The sequence below is a fragment of the Miniopterus natalensis genome, chromosome 15 (genome assembly GCF_054644295.1).
Source record: "Miniopterus natalensis isolate mMinNat1 chromosome 15, mMinNat1.hap1, whole genome shotgun sequence".
Taxonomy (NCBI): domain Eukaryota; kingdom Metazoa; phylum Chordata; class Mammalia; order Chiroptera; family Miniopteridae; genus Miniopterus; species Miniopterus natalensis.
Window position 1 is genome coordinate 36,282,497 of NC_142095.1, and position 21,507 is coordinate 36,304,003.

General features: G+C 59.5%; 1 protein-coding gene across 2 annotated transcripts in view; it reads left to right on the top strand.

The window, feature by feature from the left end:
- The window catches only part of STAB1 (stabilin 1), a 26,190-nt gene continuing 4,683 nt past the window's right edge, over nucleotides 1-21,507 (top strand). The window contains exons 1-50 of one of the 2 annotated variants that reach the window (XM_087825016.1): nucleotides 1-585; nucleotides 4,082-4,218; nucleotides 4,546-4,661; nucleotides 4,910-4,995; nucleotides 5,066-5,135; nucleotides 5,525-5,620; nucleotides 5,910-6,020; nucleotides 6,252-6,448; nucleotides 6,681-6,811; nucleotides 6,980-7,107; nucleotides 7,314-7,402; nucleotides 7,598-7,738; nucleotides 7,879-8,022; nucleotides 8,204-8,266; nucleotides 8,555-8,668; nucleotides 8,768-8,821; nucleotides 9,065-9,145; nucleotides 9,553-9,711; nucleotides 10,106-10,171; nucleotides 10,402-10,497; nucleotides 10,748-10,834; nucleotides 11,323-11,434; nucleotides 11,854-12,040; nucleotides 12,139-12,232; nucleotides 12,346-12,504; nucleotides 13,873-13,968; nucleotides 14,618-14,713; nucleotides 14,851-14,898; nucleotides 15,079-15,209; nucleotides 15,353-15,464; nucleotides 15,895-15,972; nucleotides 16,059-16,157; nucleotides 16,290-16,388; nucleotides 16,502-16,633; nucleotides 16,816-16,944; nucleotides 17,115-17,171; nucleotides 17,562-17,645; nucleotides 18,150-18,345; nucleotides 18,469-18,564; nucleotides 18,656-18,701; nucleotides 18,792-18,868; nucleotides 19,037-19,162; nucleotides 19,351-19,424; nucleotides 19,561-19,635; nucleotides 19,881-20,003; nucleotides 20,317-20,364; nucleotides 20,574-20,651; nucleotides 20,746-20,892; nucleotides 21,206-21,346; nucleotides 21,430-21,489. In XM_087825016.1, the coding sequence (XP_087681142.1) occupies nucleotides 505-585; nucleotides 4,082-4,218; nucleotides 4,546-4,661; nucleotides 4,910-4,995; nucleotides 5,066-5,135; nucleotides 5,525-5,620; nucleotides 5,910-6,020; nucleotides 6,252-6,448; nucleotides 6,681-6,811; nucleotides 6,980-7,107; nucleotides 7,314-7,402; nucleotides 7,598-7,738; nucleotides 7,879-8,022; nucleotides 8,204-8,266; nucleotides 8,555-8,668; nucleotides 8,768-8,821; nucleotides 9,065-9,145; nucleotides 9,553-9,711; nucleotides 10,106-10,171; nucleotides 10,402-10,497; nucleotides 10,748-10,834; nucleotides 11,323-11,434; nucleotides 11,854-12,040; nucleotides 12,139-12,232; nucleotides 12,346-12,504; nucleotides 13,873-13,968; nucleotides 14,618-14,713; nucleotides 14,851-14,898; nucleotides 15,079-15,209; nucleotides 15,353-15,464; nucleotides 15,895-15,972; nucleotides 16,059-16,157; nucleotides 16,290-16,388; nucleotides 16,502-16,633; nucleotides 16,816-16,944; nucleotides 17,115-17,171; nucleotides 17,562-17,645; nucleotides 18,150-18,345; nucleotides 18,469-18,564; nucleotides 18,656-18,701; nucleotides 18,792-18,868; nucleotides 19,037-19,162; nucleotides 19,351-19,424; nucleotides 19,561-19,635; nucleotides 19,881-20,003; nucleotides 20,317-20,364; nucleotides 20,574-20,651; nucleotides 20,746-20,892; nucleotides 21,206-21,346; nucleotides 21,430-21,489 (5,247 nt within the window). In that variant the 5' untranslated portion in view covers nucleotides 1-504. The remainder of the gene's footprint in view (nucleotides 586-4,081; nucleotides 4,219-4,545; nucleotides 4,662-4,909; nucleotides 4,996-5,065; nucleotides 5,136-5,524; nucleotides 5,621-5,909; nucleotides 6,021-6,251; nucleotides 6,449-6,680; nucleotides 6,812-6,979; nucleotides 7,108-7,313; nucleotides 7,403-7,597; nucleotides 7,739-7,878; nucleotides 8,023-8,203; nucleotides 8,267-8,554; nucleotides 8,669-8,767; nucleotides 8,822-9,064; nucleotides 9,146-9,552; nucleotides 9,712-10,105; nucleotides 10,172-10,401; nucleotides 10,498-10,747; nucleotides 10,835-11,322; nucleotides 11,435-11,853; nucleotides 12,041-12,138; nucleotides 12,233-12,345; nucleotides 12,505-13,872; nucleotides 13,969-14,617; nucleotides 14,714-14,850; nucleotides 14,899-15,078; nucleotides 15,210-15,352; nucleotides 15,465-15,894; nucleotides 15,973-16,058; nucleotides 16,158-16,289; nucleotides 16,389-16,501; nucleotides 16,634-16,815; nucleotides 16,945-17,114; nucleotides 17,172-17,561; nucleotides 17,646-18,149; nucleotides 18,346-18,468; nucleotides 18,565-18,655; nucleotides 18,702-18,791; nucleotides 18,869-19,036; nucleotides 19,163-19,350; nucleotides 19,425-19,560; nucleotides 19,636-19,880; nucleotides 20,004-20,316; nucleotides 20,365-20,573; nucleotides 20,652-20,745; nucleotides 20,893-21,205; nucleotides 21,347-21,429; nucleotides 21,490-21,507) is intronic. The other variant, XM_087825017.1, reaches the window with a different exon arrangement.

Consider the following 21,507-nt stretch of genomic DNA (forward strand, 5'->3'; position numbering starts at 1 on the left):
GAGTGGGCTCTCCACTCAGCATAGAGCCTGGCAGGGACTCAGGCCTACTCTTGCTCTTAGCAGTTGGAAAGGTTGACACAGACTTGATTCAGGGGCTGTGTCCCAGAGCTTCTGCAGACTCTTGGGGTAGGGAGTTGTGTGCATTTGCTTTTGAATTTGTTCCACAACCCCTGATAGACCCCAGGTTTGTAGCTAATGGTGGACTTGGAGGCTGTGATGCCAGGAGAAGGGACCCGGGGCCAGGAAGCCCCAATCAGGGCCTAGGCCATCCATGCAGGGGTCAGTAGCCAGCACCTTCCCTTCCGCCTGCAGGCTGCTGATAGGCGGGAGGAAATCCTGGCGGGTTCCTGTGGGGGTGAGCTGGCGGGGCCTCGAGGCTGCTTTAAAAGCAAGTGCCCGCCCCCATCCCACTTGCCCGCCCTTTGCCTGCCTCCCAGAGCTCATTCCCCACACAGGCTGCCCCAACTCTGTGCTGGACAGTGTGCCTGCCAGCCGCCGCTGGCCATGGCAGGGCCCCGGGGCCTCCTCCTGCTCTGCCTCCTGGCCTTCTGCCTAGCAGGCTCCGGCATCGTCACGGGGCAGAAGGTGAGTGTGAGCCAGTTGCAGGGGGTTATCCAGGTGTGCAGGCCCTGCTGGTCAGTGGTGGGAACAGGGAGGGAGTGTACACAGATCGGGAACAGGTCTGGGGACACACAGGCAGTTGCCATGTGTCTGACCTTCCCTGAGCAGGTCCAGAGGGCCAGGCTGTTACGTCCATCTCCCTAAGCTGAGGTCTGTTTGTGGCAGCTTGGGGTGGTAGGGGTGGCAGCCTGCCCTCCTCTAACTGTGCCTGACCAGCCAGCCGTGTGGTGTGGTGTGGTGTAGTGTGGTATGGTGTGGACAGCCATCCCTAGGTCTCCCAGGCCTGAGGGCAAGAGGCACAGAGCCAGGCCCATCCTCCTGCCCTCCAGCACAGACTGAGGCCCAATTTCTGTGTGGCCATAGCCTGAAGATTAGAGATGTGATTACCTCCAATCTTCGCAGGGCTGACAAACTGAGAGACTCATGTGGCACAGGTGTGTGCATGCTGTCTGTGTGTCTGTTTGTCTGTGTCTGTGTGTATGTGCTTGTGTGCCTGTGCCCAACCCCACGAGAGCCCAGAGGCAGAGTGAGGTCTGCTGACAGTTTGTCTAGGTAAATGGCAGCCAAAGATAACACCCTCATGCCTAAGAACTGCTGTTTATTGAGTGCACAGCTCTGGCACACCCAGTATTATCCCTCAAACCCTCACAGTCCCTAAGCAGGGGGTCCTGTTCTCCACCTAAGGGAGCCAAGGCCCAAGGATGGTGAAAACCGGTCAGTCCAGCTCTGGAGCTGTGCAGACCACCACCTGCGATTCCTTGTCCAGCCAGGAGGGGGCCGCAGAACGGTCCTGGCGTGGGGCTGTCAGGCCCATGAGCACCCACCCCTCCAGGCTGCCCTTCTGCGGGCCCACCCAGGCCCTGTAATAGGGACATTGTCCCAGCTAGAATTTCTGAAAGTCTTTCACCCTAAATATGGAGATAGAGTCACCTAGCGGAGCCTACCTCCAGGTGAGGGACCCTCCCCTGCGAGGCCAAGGTCTTCTGATTCTGGGGGTAGCTGCTGCTGTCCTGTATCACTCACAGGCAGACTGAAGTCCATAGAGAGAAAGGATTTACCCAGGATCCCACTGCCAGGCAGAACCAGGATAGGAAGAGGCAAGGAAAGGGAGCTCGTCAGGTTCCGGGCCAGGTCAGGGTTGGGGACGGGCAGATCTGAGGCTGAAAATGTGACGGTGATGGTGGAAGAGCCAGGGGTTGCAAACTGTTCCTGCAGGTGAGTTCCTGTTCCCTCCCTGCCTCAGTTTCCCCATGTGTACAATGCAAGGGAATTTCAAAGGCCTTGCTACCTTCTCATGTTCTGGGAAGAGGGGTCAGTGAGGGGCTTCAGATGAGACATTTCCCTTGTCGGAGACCCATGATTCTGACCACCTCTAAGCCTGCCTTCTGGGGCTGGGGCTCAGCCAGCCTGGGCCAGGAAAGAAGGGCCCAGAGGTTCTTGTTGACAGGAACACAGCATTGCTGGCCTCCTGTCACACACCATCAGCCACTCAGCCCTCCCAGCATCCTGTGTTGAGTGAAACCCACTGTAAATATTAGGAAACTGAGACTCCGAGGGGAAGGGATAACCTCTGGGTCACACAGTGAGGGGCAGGAGCAGGACTCAAGCACAGACAATTTCAGGCAGTAGAGGCATGGAAGGCTTCCTGGGGAAGGAGAGTCTTAGCACCTGTCCATTCAGTAGTCTTTTACCAAGCACCCTCTCTGTGCTAGGAGTATGCTGGTGCTAGTGGAGCCTTTGGTCTCCAGCTGGAGTTTGAAGGCAGAGGGGCATTGATCTAGGGCAGGGGAAGTAGATTGGGGGTCCCTTCCTCTGAGGGAGTTCGGTTTCTGGGTCCAGCTTGGGGGAATTTCTTTCATGTTCTCACAGTAGACTCAACACCTCGTGTCTCCTCAACTTCCCCAGCAGCGTCTCTGTGGGAAGCAGACATTGCAAAATCAGTTCTGGATTTGGGCAGGGAGGGGTGCAGCCCCCGCCTGGCTTGGGCAGCTCCCGAGGTGCCCCCAGGAAAAAGAGAATCTGATTCAGCACTTGGATGTAGTCCAGCCTCACTGCCCAGCGGGACCAACAGCGAGGCTGGGCTGAGGTTGCTGATGCTCCTTCCGGGCCACCTCGCAGAGGGACCCTCAGTGCCTGCCTGTGGGGTGGTCCCAGAGGAAGTGTGATTTGGTGGCTGGCTTAGCCATCCATCACCATTTCACACATTTACAAATGAGGTGTCCTGGGAATGAGTGTCTACCAGCACACAGGGGTCCGGCCTCCTGTGCCCGGAATCCACCCACCACTTTATCAGGAGTCAGGACAGTGTGCTCTCATTGCCCCTGAGCCCCTCTCCAGGCTGACCAACATTCCTCTAAGAGCTGGTCCATGGGCCAGTGGTGACTGCCCTGGCATCTGTGCCCAGCTAGCTGGCCAGGTGGCCCTCAGGGAAGCCCGCTGCCTGCTGAGTCTTTGCCCTGAGCCAGCAGCTGCCTGACCCTGGAGTTACCCAACTTCCTAGCCGCTCCCTGGCTCAGCAAAGACCGAGGCTGGGGTGGGGAGTGAGACCACACTCCCAGCCTGCAGCTTGGCCTGAGGCCGCTCACAGCAACTTCCCTCTGTAGACCGCAGAGGCCTGAGCGGAAAAGGCCAAATCACAGTAGCGAAGGGCCATTTCTCTTCTCTTGCTTTGAGAGGCCACGCGTCTGTCTATAATGTATTCTAGGAAAGGATGTCCTGGGCTCACTCCCTCTGGACCAGTGTAGTCAGCATTTTTTAGATGAAAACATCTTAGCCTCCAGGCCATGCCCCCCTCCCCCAAACCTCCATCAAATGAACCTTCCCATGGCCCTTTCTCCCACTCACAACCAAGAGTTTTGCTTCTGTCCCTCTAAGGTGCGGTGCTGCAGGTAATTGGAACTTAGTTGCTGTAGAGGTAGCCCCAGTTATGAGACTTGTGGGAGCTATGACAGGCCAATGAATGGGACCGAGGGCTTTCTTGGCACTCTCAGGTGACAACCTCTTCCCCTGCCCTCACCTTTGCTCTCCTTGCAGCAGCCAGAGGGCCCATTTAAAACAACTGAGTCAGGGCTGCCCGGACTCAATGCCTCACCTTGATGGCCTGGCCACTAGCCCCGCTCCAGCCTCTCCTTGGCTGCTCTGCCTCATCACACATGGTTGCTTGCTCCCTCCCCCTTCCTGCCTTTCTCCTCTCCTATCCCTCTGCCAGGAGCACTGCCCCAACCAAGTCTCCTGCATCCTTCAGGCCCCAACTCAATTGTTACCTCCTCCAGGAAGTTGCCTGGCCTCCAGCCTGGCTCCTCTCAGCTCCCTCACTGCCAGCATTGCCCATTTGATGATGGGCAGTGGACCGCATGGTCCCAGCCAGTGGGGCCGTGAGCCAGCCCTGGCATGGTCCGAGCCACAGTCGGGACTGGTCCAGGGTCCAGGCCTCTCACTCCAAAACCCACCTGTGACCCAGGTATGGTCCAGACGCTGTGATGTGAAGACCAAGTTTGTCACTCACATACCCTGCACCGTGTGTCCCGCCATCAAGAAACGGGTGTGTCCCTCAGGCTGGCTTCGTGAGTTCCCCGAGAAGATACCACAGAACTGCCGGTGCGGAGCCCCCCCCCCATCCTTGCCCACTTCCAGGGGTGTCCTGCGGGGTATCGGGCTGAGGAAGAGCCTGGCAGGCCTGGCAGGGAGGGCAGGGCCTCACCCACACACCTATTGGCTCCTCCGGTGGTGGAGGCAGAGGGGGCCAGGTGGTGTTCACTGAATATCTACTGTGTGCCAGGCCCTGTGCTCGACTCTGGGCCTAGCACAGAGAGGGGAGGTGCAGTAAGAATATGAATCTACACGTCAGGAGGCTGGGGTGGGGGCTGCAGGGTGGGAGTCCTGCCCACCGCCCTGCCCATCGCCCTGCCCGTCCTTTATCCTCAGCTATGAGGTGCAGCTGGGGGACTCTCTGGTGTCCATGAGTGGCTGCAGTGTGGAGTGCTGGAAGGACGTGGTGCAGAAGGCCTGCTGCCCTGGCTACTGGGGATCCCAGTGCTATGGTACAGGGGGGAGGGGAGGGAGTTCCCACTTAGTTCCTCACAGCCCAGCCCTAGCTCCCCATGTGCAGCATCTGCCCGCATTTCCCTTCACCTTGTTCATTTAATGATTCCTTACTGAGAGCCAACACAGCTTCTGCCTGGCTCTGGCTGCCCTGGGGAGGGGCCACATCTGGGGCCACCCAGAGCGGCTGCGGTCAGGGATGAATCTAGAGTTCTTAGACCACAGCTGAGTTCTGGGGGGTCCACAGAGTGCCCTGGTGGTGCAGAGACCCCATGCAACGGCCATGGGACCTGCCTGGATGGCATAGACAGGAATGGGACCTGCGTGTGCCAGGTAAGAGCCGGGCAGTCTGGGGTAGGGGACAGCGGAGGGACCACACTGACTGGGTGTGTTCCTCCACAAGGAAAACTTCAGTGGCTCAGCCTGCCAGGAGTGCCAAGACCCCAACCGGTTCGGTCCTGACTGTCAGTCAGGTGAGCTCTGGCAGGAGGACAGGCCAGTGTCCACCTGGGGGCCTGTGGAGACTCAGGGCCTACAACTAATCCCACCAGCCTCCCTCCCAGCCCCTCAGCCCATCACTTCCCCTTTGGGAACACAAACTTTGGTTCATCACACCTCCAGCTCTTGCACATGTTGTTCTTGGAGGCCTCCCGGAGGCCTTCTCGAGCCCTGCCTGAACCCCCAGGCTGGGCCAGGTGCCTCCCTGGGTTCTCATTACCCTGCAGTCCTGCATCACAGCTCTGCACTCTTGAAATTGTGCCTATTAGAACTGAGTTCTGGAAATGTGGAGGGCAGGCACTCGAGATCCCTGTGTTTCCCTGAGTGACGCTAGGGTCCCACCTGTCCTGGGTGTCCTTCCCAGTGTGCAGCTGTGTGCATGGCGTGTGCAGACATGGGCCGCTTGGGGATGGAAGCTGCCTGTGCTTTGCTGGATACACTGGACCTCTCTGTGACCAAGGTGAGCATGCTGCGGAGGCAGCCTGGGCGGTGGGTCCTCAGTGGCCAGAACAGGAGGGGTCGACTGGGTGACAGATGGGGCCTGAGCCTCAGTAGGACCTCTGTGTGCACCCTGATCTTTCTAAGTAGGAGAGGCACACAGCTGGTCAGGAGGAGGGTTTGCATCTGAGGCCCAGGGAGGGCAGGGCCCTGGCCAGAGTCACACAGCATATTGGGCAGAGCATCTATGCCCTGTGTTCCTTTCCAACCTGGGGTTTCAGCCACTGCAATACTCTCCCCTCTCTACTCAGAGGTGCCTGAGTGCCGGGCCCTGCACTGTCCCCGTAATTCCCAGTGCTCTGCAGGGGACCCCACCTGCAGATGCCTGCCTCCCTACACCCAGCAGGGCAGCAATTGCCAAGGTAAGTCTGTGACCTAGAGGCAGGGAGCCCCAGCTCAGGGTGAGCAGGCTCAGGGAGGATGTCCTTTTAAACCAGCAAGTGCAATAGTTATCCTGAGGGAGATGAAAGGGGCTTGTTTCCAAGGTCTAGATCAACCTGCTCACCCCCTCTTTGGGCCAGCCCGATGGAAGCTGTGGAGGAGATAGGCTCTTGAGAGCCAAGCTCACTTGGATTCTTTCTCTGCCCTGGCAGCCCCTGACCCATGTCAGCCATCGCCCTGTTCCCCATTGGCTCAGTGCTCAGTGAGCCCCACCGGGCAGGCACAGTGTCGCTGCCCCAAGAACTACCATGGCGATGGGACAGTGTGTCTGCCCCAGGACCCATGCAACACCAACAATGGTGGTTGTCCGAGCAACTCTACCTTATGTCTGTACAAGGGGCCAGGCAAGGTGAGCAGGGGTCCAGGCCAATTCTGCCCCTCAATCTACCCACCCACACTGGCTGTGGGACCCTGGGCAAATCAAGGGCCTTCTGGGAGCCTTAGCTGCCCCATTGGTAAAATAAGAAGAGAATGACACCCTCTTCTTGGAGGGTGGTTTTGAGGACCCAGCAGAGATCTGTGGGTGTAGCAGATGCCCATGGTCCTCATGGACATGATGTCACCCTCCTGGCCCTGCCTAGGCCTCCTGCACGTGTAAGCCAGGCCTGGTCAGCATCAATGGCAATGCGTCTGCAGGCTGCTTTGCCTACTGTTTCCCCTTCTCCTGTGACCAGTCAGCCACCTGCCAGGTGACCCCCGATGGGAAGACCAGGTGGGCACAGGGGCCTCGGGGCAGGCACCAGGAACATGGCAGAGAGGGTGGGCTGGGCAAGGGGAGGTGTGTACCCTCAGCTCAAGGCCTTGTGGGGACAGGTGAGGGTGGGCCAGGTGGTGGGGACTGGCCCCACCCCCTCCCCTAACCGGTTCTCCTGCCCCCCAGCTGTGTGTGCAAGGAGGGCCAGGTGGGGGATGGGCGTGCCTGCTATGGACACCTGCTCCACGAGGTGCAGAAGGCCGGTGCCAGCACGATACGGGCCCTGGGGTTCAGAGTCGCTCTCACCATGCTGGGTATGTGACCCCGCCCCTTGAGCCCAACACTGCTGTTAGGGAGGGAGGGGCGGGCTCTGCGGAAATACCTTGTTTTTTGGCCCAAGTGCTATGGAAGCAGAGTGGGTTGTGGTGGGGTGCATGGTGGAGGTGGGAGCTAGACCCCAGACCCTGGTGCCTTAGGGCCTCTCCAGATCCGTTCTGATACACCCTCTCCTGCCCCCCAGACCAGGGCTGCCGGGAGATCCTCACCACGTCGGGCCCATTCACGGTGCTGCTGCCGTCCCTCCCCTCCAGGACCTCCTGGGCCATGAATGTGAGCCCCTTCCCACTGAGGAGCCTTGCTGCAGCCCTTGCCTCCTTCCTGGACTCTGCTCCAGGCTTCAGGGCCTGAGAGAGTCCCCAGTCTACACTCTGGGGAACTTGTCCCTTCTGTTGCTTGGGCAAAGTGACATGAAGAGGACCACCTGTCCGGGCCCCCCTAGGCACTCTGATCCCCTTGTGCCCACAGGCATCCTATGCCCAGCAGCTCTGCAGACGGCACATCATTGCAGGGCAGCACATACTGGAGGACTTGGGGACCCAGCAGCAAACACGCAAGTGGTGGACACTGGCTGGGCAGGAGATTACTGTCACTTTCAGCCGCTTCATGGTAAGAAGGGGGGACCTCAGCCTGGGGACCAAAGGAGTCACAGGTGGGGGACACAGCTCCAGCAAAGGTGTGGAGGTGGGACAGAGTCTCAGGATAGGGGGCTGGCATGTGGAATCTGAGCCAGAGGTCTCATTTCTCAGCAGAAATACACCTACAAATACAAAGACCTGCCCCAGCAAACGTTCACCATCCACGAGACCAACTACCCAGCAGCTAACGGCGTCTTCCACCTGGTCACTGCCCTGCGGTGGCAGCCCCCACCAGAGCTCCCTACAGACTCCAAGGTAAGCTAGTGTCCTCCTCTCCCCTCACCCTGTGCCACTAGGTGACCCCTGACCCCACAGAATTTAGAGAGGTGGCAGAGGTAGTTCAGGGCAGGGCTGGAGAGCAGCTTTTTTGCCTCCGGAACTGAAGCAGCCTCACCAATAACTCCTCTGCAGCCCTAATGCTTATCCCTTCCTACAGAGAACTATCGGCCAGATCCTTGCCTCCACCGATGCCTTCAGTCGGTTTGAAACCATCCTAGAGGTGAGTCTGTGGGAAGGGACCTAGCCTATCTGACCTTTTGGGCCAGGACCCCTCATTAACCAGAATCTGTCCCTCAGTGATGTGGGGTTTGGGAATAGCATGGGCCTTTGCCCATGCCCCCATCCTAGAACTAGCCCATCACCATCCAGAAGTTCTGCAGTAGCATGGACCCATTGTTGATGTCTATCACTTATTCCTGGTGGGAGTTCCCTGCAGGCTGAGGGTGGCAGGGCCCAGAGGTGGGGGCTGGCCACAGAGCCTCCCTGAGCCTCCCTCCTACCACCACAGAACTGTGGGCTGCCCTCCATCCTGGATGGGCCCGGGCCCTTCACAGTCTTTGCCCCAAGCAACGAGGCTGTGGACAGCTTGCGTGATGGCCGCCTGATCTACCTCTTCACAACAGTAAGCTAGGCAGAAAGAAGGGGCTGGGGACATGGGGGGACTAGGGCTTCCACCTCCCCTACCTGGCCTCCAGTAGCCAATGCCTCTCTCCCCTGCCAGGGTCTCTCCAAACTGCAGGAGCTGGTGAGGCACCACATCTACAGCCATGGCCAGGTAAGAGGTCTTCCTCCCAGAGGGTGGCCAGCTTGTACCCAATGCTGGCCTATTGAGGGGTTTGTCTGTGGGTTCCAGCCTTCCCAGGGGCACTTCTCCTCTCCTTGCCCATCTGGACTATTATAGCACAGATGAGAGCCTGGGAACCAAGGCAGTAGGTGTGAGTCACCTGGACAGGACTGGATGTGGCCCCAACGTGTATGGCTAGTGCCCAGCCTAAGGCCACCCTCTCCTCTGCCCCAGTTGACCATTGAGAAACTCATCTCCAAGGGCCGAGTCGTCACCATGGCAAACCAGGTCCTGGCTGTGAATATCTCTGAGGAGGTGAGATCCAGGAGCACCGGGAATGAATGGACCTGTGGAGGGGCTGGTGATGAGTGGCCAGTCATTTGGCCTCTTTCAGACCGGCCTTCATGTTCCAAGCCCTGCGGCAAGGAGGCGCTGGTGGGGGTCATATGGGAGGCAGGCACAGGTCAAATCCTTCTCCTGGAGCCTGACAGGCTGGGAGGGCTCCAGGAGGAGGGGGAGGAGGGAGAGCACATGGGTGGGGGTGCTCCATGTGGCAGACAATGTGGGTCAGGGCACCGAGGCTGAAGCAGCGTTGCCAGAGCAGGAAGCCCTGCCGAGGGGAAGGGAGGTAAGAGCAGGGCAGGCTGGCCTTCAGTCCCTGAGCTGCAGGGGCGGGCTGAGCCTGCTGGGCTGGGCGGGCCACAGCCTGGACTCCACCACAGGGGCGTATCCTGCTGGGACATGAGGGGGTCCCGCTGCGGAGAGCGGATGTACTGGCTACCAATGGTGTGATCCACATGCTGGAGGGCATCCTGCTGCCCCCGACCATCCTGCCCATCCTGCCCAAGCACTGCAGCCAGGAGCAGCACAAGATCGTGGTGGTGAGTGCGTGCGGCGCAGCCGGGCCTTGCCCAGACAGTGCTGCTTGTGTAGGGGTCATCTTCTGAGGGGGCCAATGGTGGCTCTGGGGCCCGGGCGCAGACCCCAGTGACCCACCTGGACTCACCCATATACCCTGCCCGCTGACCGTCCCTTTGAGACCACTCTTGCATCTTCTGTTTGCAGCCTCCCTGCCCAGGCCTGCCACTCTCACACTAAGCTCCTTCCCACCGCAGGGCCTTTGTCCTTGCTCTTTTCTCTGCCCACACACTGTCTCCCGGCCCTCCTGTTGTTGACTCTTTCTCACACCCCAGCTCTCAGCTCTATGCCACTTAGGGTATGCTGAATAAATAAACCAGGACTGACCGCTCTCCCCCCTCCCCATGCCCTGCCCAGGGCTCCTGTGTGGACTGCCAAGCCCTGAACACCACTAGCACGTGCCCCCCTAACAGCGTGAAGCTGGTGAGCATCCCTTGGCCCAGCCCTGAGGGTTGACTCCTGACTGCCCGGGGTCAGGGTGGGGCAGTGGGGCTGGAAGGCAAGGCTGGACCTGGAGGTTCAGCACCTCTCAGCCATGCTGAGGGTGGGAGTGCTATACCCAGGGGGCTGAGGACCCATGACCAGAGCCACCTGGCAAAGGGTGTCAGCCCAGAACCCATACCTGCTGACCAGCTTTGCATGGCCCACCCTAGGACCTCTCCCCTGAGGAGTGTGTCTACACCCACGACCCTACTGGGCTCAACGTCCTGAAGAAGGGCTGCGCCTACTACTGCAACCAGACCTTCCTGGTGAGCCTGGGCACGGGCACCCTGTCCCCGGTGACCTGAGATACTTGCTTCTCCTCTGGGGCCCCCAGGCTGGGACTGAGTGGGCTGTCTTCCTCAGAGACCTGTGCTGCATCCTGATATGGGCAAGGGGCCCCAGAGGGGCCTTGTCCACCCCCTTGCTCTCGAGAGGGGACCAAGGAGCAAAAGTCACTGGGGCAGTGGGGGTGGCATGCTGCCAGGCAGACCTTCAGACATGCTCCATCTCTTACAGAAACCTGGCTGCTGCAAAGGGTTTTTTGGGCCTGACTGTGCACAGTGTCCTGGGGGCTTTTCCAACCCCTGCTATGGCAAAGGCAACGTGAGTCCCCTCTTGCCCTGGGGGAGAAGTGGGGGAGCTGTGGGGCCAGTGACTGGCTGTGTGTTTGAGCCAAGCTTGCCTCTATCTGGCCTCAGGTTTCTCACATCTAGGCAGTGGAAGTTGAGTCATATTTTTTATTCTTTTAATTAGAAATAATTGCATAGATAGATTTTTGTATCTACTTTCATAAAGGCTATTTGTGAATAGTTTTCTTTTCTAGTCTGTTTTTGCCACTTTGTAACATCAAAGCTACTTTAGCACCTGGCTAGGGAAGAGCAGAGGATGCTTGAAAGGAAGTCACAGGTGAAGCCTCCAGGGCTGGGTGCCCTTTAGGGGGCTAGTTCTTTGGCAGCATTGGTGATTTGGGGGATCCGGGAGGAGGTCTTGTGGGGGGAGCAGGAGCTCAGTGAGCCCAGGGTAGGAAGCGGTGTGAGGGGAGGAAGTGAGAGTCCCCTCCCGGCGACTGATCCTGCTCCTGCCATCGCCAGTGCAGCGATGGGGTCCTGGGCAACGGCGCCTGCCTCTGCTTCCCAGACTACAAGGGCATTGCCTGCCACATCTGCTCCAACCCAAAGAAGCATGGAGACCAGTGCCAGGAAGGTGAGTGCCTGCCAGGGAGAAAAAGGTTCTGCTTGGAAGGGGGACTGGGGACCCCCAGGAGGAAGGCTTAAACCCCCAGAGTGGAGGAAGATTTGGGAGCAGAAATAGAAGTCTCCTTCACCTGTGCTAGGAAGAGAGAACCATGGTTTAATCTAAAGCATTTAGGATTTAGGTCAGACAGGCAGGAGAACCTCCTGGTGGGGGGTTTGGGCGTAGGGCAGCTGGAATGGGGTGACTGAAAGCAACGAATGCCCCCCTCTCATTTCCTCTGCCCACCTTTGAGTCTCTGATGAGCTCTGATTTTTGTAAGCCTGAAGTCAAATCCTTGCTGGCTGCCCCATTCCCAGCACTGCTGCATCCTGGCTCCCAGTTAGCCCTACCCCTGCCTCAGTTTCTCTGCTCCCATCCCCTCCCTACAGACTGCGGCTGTGTCCACGGTCTATGTGACAATCGTCCAGGCAGTGGAGGCGTGTGCCAGAGTGGCACATGTGCCCCAGGCTTCAGCGGCCGCTTCTGCAACGAGTCCACAAGCAACTGTGGGCTCACGGAGCAGGCCCAGAACTGCCACCCGCATGCCCGCTGTGTTAGCCAGGGGGGCAAGGACAGGTGAGGCTCGAACTTCCTCTCTGCCTGTTCGTGACCTTGCTGCTCAGCCTCTAGCCTCACCCCGAGGTTCACGGAAGCCTCTCATCATCCTCTGCCAGGTGTCTCTGTCTCGATGGCTTTGAGGGCGACGGCTTCTCCTGCACACCCAGCAACCCCTGCTCCCACCCAGACCGTGGTGGCTGCTCAGAGAACGTCAGTCTCATTGTCCAATCCCTGAAGTCCTGACTCGGGGGTGGGAGGTGGGACTCCTCTGCCCTCTGCCCACTTCCTTGCAGCCCTGACTCATTTATCTGTGGCTCTCACAGGCTGAGTGTGTCCCTGGGGCCCTGGGCACCCACAACTGCACATGCCACAAAGGCTGGAGTGGGGACGGCCGAGTCTGCGTAGCCATTGATGAGTGTGAGCTGGACACGCGAGGCGGCTGCCATGCTGATGCCCTGTGCAGCTATGTGGGACCCGGGCAGGTAAGGCGCAGCAGGCCTGGGGACAGCAGAGTGGGGTGGGGGACATCTGTTCCAGGGTACTCTCCTCATACCCCCTCTGACTCCTCGAATGTCCACTCCAAGAACTGAATTTCAGCTCAGGGTCTCGAACCTCAGACACAAATGAGAACCCAGTTGTGAAATACTGAGTCATATAATCTGTGGACGCATCAGAAACGTGCTGGAAGCCACGTGACCGCTCCGGGAGTTTTAATGGAAAGTGCATTCCAGGGCCAGCCTAGGCAGCATTTTTTCCAAATCAGAAGGCTGTGCCTGCTTACTCTCGAGGATAAAGAGCTCTTGCAACCAAATCAGTGGGTTCCCTGCTCTAACTGGGCACTGGGGCCATTGTCCTCTGACAGTTTATTCTTTCACTCATTGGTTTCCCACGTGTCACCAGGCACTTGTTCCATGCTAGTTCCTGTTCTAGACTTAGGAATTTGATGCTGAGCAAAGCAGGAAGAGACCCCTGCCCAAGGGGAGTGACATCCCCAAATCTTTAGACTCATTGACACCAGCTCTAGAACTTTGCAATCTCACACTGATCATGGGGTCTCAGAACCCGGAGCCTTCCATGTGAGGCGTTTCAAGCTGGTAAACTCGAGGACTAGCTGGCATTTAAGAATATCTAATATGCCAACTGGGAGGCCAGGCCTGGCTGCTTCAGGATCAGCCTCTTCGTGGCCCAGGCCTGTGCAGGGACCCATGGGCTCCCTGTCCTCCCACCCCAGGTGGCCTGAGCCAACCGGTCCATGGGGCTTAGCAGTGAGAACTCAGATGGGCTTGAAGGGTAGAGCTCCAGGCTCCACCAGGAGCTTTAAAGTTCAGAGCTGAGGACTGGAATAAGTAGGCTGAGATGCCCCCAACTTGCAAACAAGGGCAACTGAGATCTGGGGAGTCTTGCCAGTCACTTACCTGCAGTGGAAACAAGCCCAAGGACACTGTCATTTAGTGGGAAGGATCAGAGTTGCTGAGCAGGGTAGCAGGGTTGGAGCTGGGATCAAGCTGCCATCCCTGGGGCTGCCCTTGGCAAACACCAGCCCACTCACCACATACCACTGACCCCAACAGTCCTGGCAGGGCCCAGGCCTGAGGGCAGAGAGGCACAGACTCTCCATGGTGGCTTCCCTGCTAATGCCATCACTCTATTGAACTCATGCTAAGAGCCAGTCTCCCCTCAGGGCCTGCCTCCCCGTCTGGAACACAGCTCTCCAAGAGTGGGGCTGGGAGAAGCTCCTCTGGGGTCTGAGCAGGCCTCCCCAGGGGCCAGTGCCCATCAAGAGCTGAGGAGGGGAGGAGGAAAGGGTTGGGTGCTCCTGGTGAGATGAGGCCCTCCACTCCCCTATCCAGAGCCGGTGCACCTGCAAGCTGGGATATGCGGGGGACGGCTATGTGTGCAGCCCTATCGACCCCTGCCGGGCAGGCAACGGTGGCTGCCATGACCTGGTGAGAGGGCCCAGAGCCTGGGAGACTCTCCGGGGTGGGCCTCGGCTGCAGCTCTCTGGGTGTCCCTGCCTCTGCTCAGAACTGACATGAACTGACATGTGTCGCCCCTTTGCCCACAGGATAGAGCTTTTACTCTTTATCAAGGCCCCAGCCCCTGCCCAGCCTCCTCTCTCTGCACTGACCCCCACTGTTCTCATTCCGTGCTCTTCTGCAAGGTCACTCTGCGCTCCTTGCTGTCCCCTGATCTCGCTCAGCTCTGATACCACACACCTCTACCTGTGTATTCTGAAAGGCTTCCCTTGTGCCACACCTTTGGCCTGGCTAGCTCCTTTCATTCTTAGCTCAGGCCTCTCCTGAGAGTACGGGGCCTCCTGGGTGCTTCCACAGACCTGGGCTTCTGTGATTCATGTGTCACAACAGGGTGGATAACCTGTGTCAAATGCACCATGATCCTGGGGAACAGGGCCAGGCACACCAGAGGAGCAACATGAGCGCAGACTGGATGGCTGGGGAAAAATGGTGGGGACAGGTGGTTGGAAAGGCAGACAGTAGAAAGATGCATGTCAAGGGTGGACAGAGAGAGAGAGGATGGGAACTTTCCAGCTTGCCACGTGGGTGCTAAATGGAGGGTCATATCTCTCTGCCCCAGGCCACCTGCCAGGCAGTGGGGGGAGGCCAACGGGTCTGCACATGCCCCTCTGGCTATGGGGGTGATGGCTTCAGTTGCTACGGAGACATCTTCCGGGTGAGTGGTTCTCTGTGCTGGGAGGGGGGTTCATGCACCACACTCAGGTGGAAAGGGGCAGTGCTAAGGGTTCTGGGGGGAAGGGAGGCTTGGGTTTGTCCCTAAGACCATGACCTCAGCTCTTTCCCTTCCCTTAGGAGTTGGAAGCAAATGCCCACTTCTCTGTCTTCTACCAGTGGATCAAGGTAGGACAGGGCAGAATGCTGGGGTTGTTGCTCAAATCCAAGAGGCCTCCCTGGACACGGGTGCCACATAACATCTCCATGAGCGGGAGGTGGGGGCAGTCCTGGAGGCTGGGAGCAGGTGATCTGAAGATGGTGACTGCCTTCACCCTCCTCCTGTCCCTCTGCACACCACCTGCACAGAAAGCCGGCATCACTCTTCCTGCCAACAGCCGAGTCACAGCCCTGGTGCCATCTGAGTCCGCCATCCGCAGGCTGAGCCCTGAGGACCAGGCCTTCTGGCTACAGCCGAGGATGTTGCCACAACTGGTTAGGTGGGCAGCCAGGGTCGGGCCCAGCCCCTCCCCGGAGCTTCTCAGCCTGGCATCTGTTCACTCTGGGGGTAGAGCCCGGTCCCAGAGGTGTCTTTAGGTTACACTAATCTGGTTCCCTGGTCTCCCCCAACTATGCCCCTCAGGGCCCATTTTCTCCAGGGCGCCCTCTCTGAGGAGAAGCTGGCCCAGCTGGGTGGGCAGGAGGTGGCCACCCTGAGCCCCACCACACGCTGGGAGATTCACAACATCAGTGGGGTATGTGGTGAACTCTGGGCAGAAGAGGGGTCTGTGCAGGGCATGGGAGGGAACTTGAGTGACTGCAGGCTTCCTGGACCGGGACCCCAGGAGGTAAGATTGGGGTTCCCTCACCCTGTCCAGGGCTGGGCTCAGAGGGTATGTCGGGGATACTTGCTGCTGGGCTGGACAGTGTCTTTGGACCAGCAGTGACTGCCCTGCCATGGGTTGCCTGTCCATCTTCGCATGTACACACCGTCCCTTTCATGCATGGGCCCTGCTGAGGGCCTGTGTGCCCATCTGGTTAGTCCTGAGTCTGAGATTGTCTGGACCAGGCTGGGGGTCACCTGTGGGTACCTGTGTGCCCAGCAGCCTCTCTGTTGGTGCTGCACCCACTCTTAAGTGTCTACCTGTGTCCACTTGTGGCTGAGCTCTGCCTGCTGCTTTCCAGAGAGTCTGGGTGCAGAACGCCAGCTTGGATGTGGCCGACCTCCTTGCCACCAACGGTGTCCTGCATGTTCTCAGCCAGGTATCGTGGGAGGAGAGTGTGCTCAGAACCTCCTGGGCAGGCCAAGAAGCAGTGACATACTGACTAAACCCCGTGCTCTGTGACAGGTCCTACTGCCTCCACGAAAGGACACGCCCGGTAGACGGGGGTTGCTGCAGCAGCTGGACTCAGTGCCTGCCTTCCGTCTCTTCCGGGAGCTGCTGCAGGTAAGGGCGAGAGAAGAGGGGGAGTTCATGGTCAGGGGCATCTTCCCCAGGTGCGGAGGGGGCTGGCTGGCTCCCAGGGCCAGGACTGAGGGCATATTATGCCCATCCCTGACCCTGAGCCCCTGTCCCTAGCACCACAGCCTGGTGCCCCAGATTGAGGCTGCCACTGCCTACACCATTTTCGTGCCCACAAATCACTCTCTGGAGGCCCAAGGCAACAGCAGCAGCCTGGTGAGGTCACTGGGACGGATGGGGGCACGATGCCAAGGGACACAGTGGGCGGAATGCCACTGTCCAGGGCACTGGGCAGTCCTGGAGTCCCCCGAGCTTCTCCTTTCTCTCAGGATGCAGACACAGTGCGACACCATGTGGTCCTGGGGGAGGCACTCTCCTCGGAAGCTCTGCAGAGGGGGGGACACCGAAACTCTCTTCTGGGCCCCGCTTACTGGCTTGTCTTCTACAACCATAGTGGCCAGGTTTGTGGCGACAAGGAGAGCTGACTCCAGAAACCCTGCTCTTGAAGGCCCCTTCTCTTTGGAGTTCCTCCCCTTAGAGCCTCCATCCTAGGACACCCCCTTTGTGGATATAGCCCCAGCCCTGAGGCGAGGGTGGGCTGGGCTGGGCTGGGCTGGGTTCAGCCTCCTGCCCCTCTTCCCAGCCTGAGGTGAACCATGTGCCGCTGGAAGGCCCGGTGCTGGAGGCCCCTGGTAGCTCACTATTTGGCCTGTCAGGAGTCCTGACTGTGGGCTCAAGCCGCTGCCTACATAGCCATGCCGAGGCCCTGCGGGTGAGATGCTGGGGCCGGGGGAGAGCAGCTGGGCAGTGCAGAGCTGGGAGGTGCGGACTGGCGGGAGGGGCACTTGGCCAGGGTAGGAGAGCTGTCAGCCTGCCCTGAAGGAAGATGGGCTTGGGGGCCTCCTCCCCGGGACCACCTAACCTCTGCCCTCCCCCCCAAAGGAGAAATGTATAAACTGCACCCGGAAATTCCGCTGCACTCAGGGCTTCCAGCTGGAGGTGAGGCTGGGCGTGGCTCAATTCCATCCCTGCTTCGTCTGCTCTCACTGCTCCCAAGGTGCCCCCTGAGCCCCGGTCTGCTCACTGAGGCATGGGGAACTGGAGTGGCAAGGGCCTCTCGACTTCCCTGGTAGAGGCCAGGAGGCCTGGGCTCAGGCCTTCTCAGAGCAGGCCTCACTTAGACTTTCAGCTGGAGGCCTGTGAACCTGTGGCCCAGGCCTGGATCCTGCCTCCTCATCAGGTCGATCTATCTCCATCCAGCCTGCCCCTTCTGCTATCCTGCTCACGTCTTACCCACTGATACCTGTAGTCCATCTGTCTGTCTCCCCAGTCACTGCTCTGCCCTACCGAAGCTACTGGCTAAGCCCTCCTGCCTGTTCCCATTTCCAGGATACCCCCAGGAAGAGCTGCCTCTACCGATCTGGCTATTCCTTCTCCCGGGGCTGTTCTTACACGTGTGCCAAGAAGATCCAGGTTTGCCTTGAACCTTCACACCCAGATCTTTGACCAGGATGAAGGCTGTGGGAGTGGGGGCCCAGGGGAGATCCCAGATTAGATTTCAAGGGCAGAGGCAGGGCTGGGACTAGGGTGAGGCCAGTAAAGCAAGGGCCCAGAAAAGGGGGACGAGGGAGAGGTCTGAGGTTAGAAGGGCCAGCGTTTGTCCCTGTGGCCATGCCCCCAGGGAGGGGGATGGGACAAGGAGAGAGGCCCAGAGCTGACACCATCAACCAAGCCCCAGGGGCAGCAACTGGGTCTAGCTCTGCCCCTCACTGTGGGATCTGGCACAGCCACTCCCTGCTTGAGTGTCAGCCCTGCCATGGGGAAGGTTGTAGAAGGCCATCTCCTTTTCCCTGGATCCAGCTTACTTTGTTCAATGGCTTTGTGGTCCCAAGATGACCTCCCCACTCCCAGCACTTTGCTTCTCCTTGATATCTGTCCTGGCCTGTGTGGGCCTCTCCTTGCACCCCCTCCCCGCAGGTGCCTGACTGCTGCCCCGGTTTCTTTGGCATACTGTGCGAGCCGTGCCCGGGGGGTCTGGGTGGGGTGTGCTCTGGCCACGGACAGTGCCAGGACAGGCTTCTGGGCAGTGGGGAGTGCCGCTGCCACGAGGGCTTCCACGGAACGGCCTGTGAGATGTGTGAGCTGGGCCGCTACGGGCCCAACTGCACTGGAGGTGAGGAGTGGGGAGGGGGCAGGAATGTGGGCATCCTAGCAGCAGACAGCAGTCATGGAGACACCACAGCAGGGGCAGGACAGAAGCAATGGGTAACTCCTGTCCTCTTTTGTCCACTCTCAGTGTGTGACTGTGCCCACGGGCTGTGCCAGGAGGGGCTGCGAGGGGACGGAAGCTGTGTCTGTAATGTGGGCTGGCAGGGCCGACGCTGTGACCAGAGTGAGTGGCCCCAAAGGGGAGGCAGTTGAATCCTGGGAGGGTGTTTCTTGGGTCTGAATGACCAGAACCATCCCATCCTCCTACTCCCCAGAAATCTCTGGTCCTCACTGCCCGAAGGAATGTGACCCTAATGCCAAGTGAGTGAGCTCTACCTGGAGCAGGCGGGCAAGTGGGTGGGCGGACTGGGGTCAGGGCAGGCCTAGGCTGACTGTTGTCATCCCTCCCAGCTGTGTACAGGACTCGGCGGCAGCCCCCGCCTGCGTCTGTGCCGCAGGGTACTCGGGCAACGGCACCTACTGTTCAGGTCCAGCCACACTGATGCCCCGAGTTCCCTATGATCCAGCCTCTTTCCCTGTCCCATCTCCGGTCTTAGCCCTCCCTCTGACCTTTTCCTTCCTCCCATGCCCTCCTCCCCTGTCCCCACTCTATCCCTTTGCCTGTTCCTCACAACTCCCTGGGATCATCTGCCTAGAGATGGACCCATGTGCGCATGACCACGGTGGCTGCTCCCCCCATGCCAACTGCACCAAGGTGGCGCCTGGGCAGCGGACATGCACCTGCCAGGATGGCTACACGGGTGACGGGGAGCTGTGCCAGGGTGAGGCTGGGACCCCCAACCTGGGTGTATGTGGGACTAGGGGTCTGGTTTCAGTGATCTGAGTCAGACTAGGAAGAGATGAGGGGTCCACAGGGGTGTAGGGCCTGAGGGTACTGACAATAGGGGATGAGCATGTGAACGAACAGATGAATGAAGGGGCCACTTCATCCCAGTGTCTCTTCCTCCAGAAGCTAACAGCTGTCTCATCCACCATGGGGGCTGCCACATGCACGCTGAATGTATTCCCACAGGTCCTCAGCAGGTCAGCACAACAGGGTTGGACACAGGCTGTGCCATTCCCCGACCGGCAGGGGAGGCGACCTGGGAGGGGTACTCCTGTCCAGGGTGCTGGCCCACTCTTGGGTCCCAGCAGCCCCACTGATCAGGATTTGGGACAGGTCTCCTGCACCTGCCGCGAGGGTTACAGTGGGGATGGCATCCGGACCTGTGAGCTCCTGGACCCCTGCTCCCAGGTCAGGCCCCAAGCCCCACCCTATTTCACAGGGCAACCAGCCCTCCTTGTCCCCAGCAGGGTTCTAAGGGCCTCTGAAGGGTGAGCCACCTTCCCCACAGGCTCAAAAACTGATCAGTAGGAAATAGGACTTTAGGGGGTGGGAGGGGGATTGGACAGGGATCTTCCTGGCCCTTTTCACAGGGCTGGTTGGGGCAGAGGAGTCCTGGGAGCTACTGATGCCTCTCCCTCCTGTCCTTGCCTCAGAATAACGGAGGCTGCAGCACCTATGCTGAGTGCAAAAGCCTAGGGGATGGCCAGAGGACGTGCACCTGCGATCCGGTCCACACTGTGGGTGATGGTTTCACCTGCCGTGCCCGAGTCAGCCTGGTAATGAAGCCTGAGTTGGACTCCTGACCCAGCCTTGGCTATTCCCTGCTTGGGTCTGACCCATGATATTGGTTAAGACCCCAGATTTGATTCTGATCCTGACCCTGACCATGACCCTGTGCCCGACCCCTGACTCCACCTGTGCCTGACCCAGCTGTGAGCCATGAAACTGATCCTGTCCCTAGCTCAGACTCCCCTGGCTTTCCTTTCCTCATCTCTGCCTTGGGTAGGCCTTGGGCCGCAGGTGCTGGAGCAGGCCCCAGGCCCTGAATGGGGGCCCCCCAAAATCTGAGCTGATCCTCACTCCCTCCAGGAGCTCCTCCGGGACAGGGATGCTGCATTCTTCAGCCTCCACCTCCTGGTGAGTGACCAGCTGGCCTCCACTTCCTCGGTCCTGCCTGGGCCTCTCTGACCTACAGGCTGCACCTGTCTCTGGGCCTTGATGTCCTCATTCGGTCAGGGGGTTGGCTGGTCTCTCAGAATCGAAGTCTTTCGTGGAAGATCCGTGGATGCCCTGCGTTGGCCCCAGGTTAACCCGCTTCTACTCCAGCCGTTCCCCTCTTCCCCCAGAAATACAGTGAGCTCAAGGGCAATGGGCCTTTCACAGTCTTCGTGCCGCATGCCGATCTAATGACCAACCTGTCGCAGGTAACAGCCGCCAGAGGAAGGCTGGGCGGGGTGGGCACTGCGTGGGCAGAGGCGGCAGTCAAGGCCCCCTCCACCCTTACAATTTCCACTGCAGGATGAACTGGCCCGGATTGGAGCCCACCGACAGCTCGTGTTTCGCTACCACGTGGTCGGCTGCCGGCAGCTGCGGAGCCAGGACCTGCTGGAGGAAGGTTATGTCACCACGCTCTCGGGGCACCCGCTTCGCTTCAGCGAGAGGGAGGTGAGCCCGGGCCCTGGCCCAGCGTGAGCGGTCCCCAGGCCCAGGAGCCCCGCCCTCGCGAGCCTGTGCCCTGTCCCCACCGATAAAGCCCCCCTCGCTTCCCCGGGCGGCACGGGCTTCAGGGAGGCAGGCTGAATCCCGCCCTGGACTCTGCCCGCGGTTACGGGCCTGTTTCCCGGTTCAAGATTCCCTCGCCCTGCGGGGCGCTCTGCTCCCCGCTCCCCTCTGCACCCCCTGCTCTTGCCCTCGGCCCCGCCCCTGCCTCAGGCCCCACCCACAGTTGACGGCCACGATCTTTCGGGCCCGTCCCCAGGGCAGCGTCTACGTCAATGACTTTGCCCGAGTGGTGAGCAGCGACCACCAGGCGGTGAACGGCATCTTGCACTTCATTGACCGAGTCCTGCTGCCACCCGACGTGCTGCACTGGGAGCCCGATGCTGCCCCGATCCTGCGGGTATGACCTGGAAGGCAGGCAGCTGGGGGCTTGAGATCCTTGCTCCCCGCCTGAACTCATGGCTCACCAGCGCCTTTCCCTAGAGAAATGTCACTGTCGCCGCGGAGAGCTTCGGTTACAAGATTTTCAGCAGCCTCGTGACGGTACTGCTACCGTGTGAG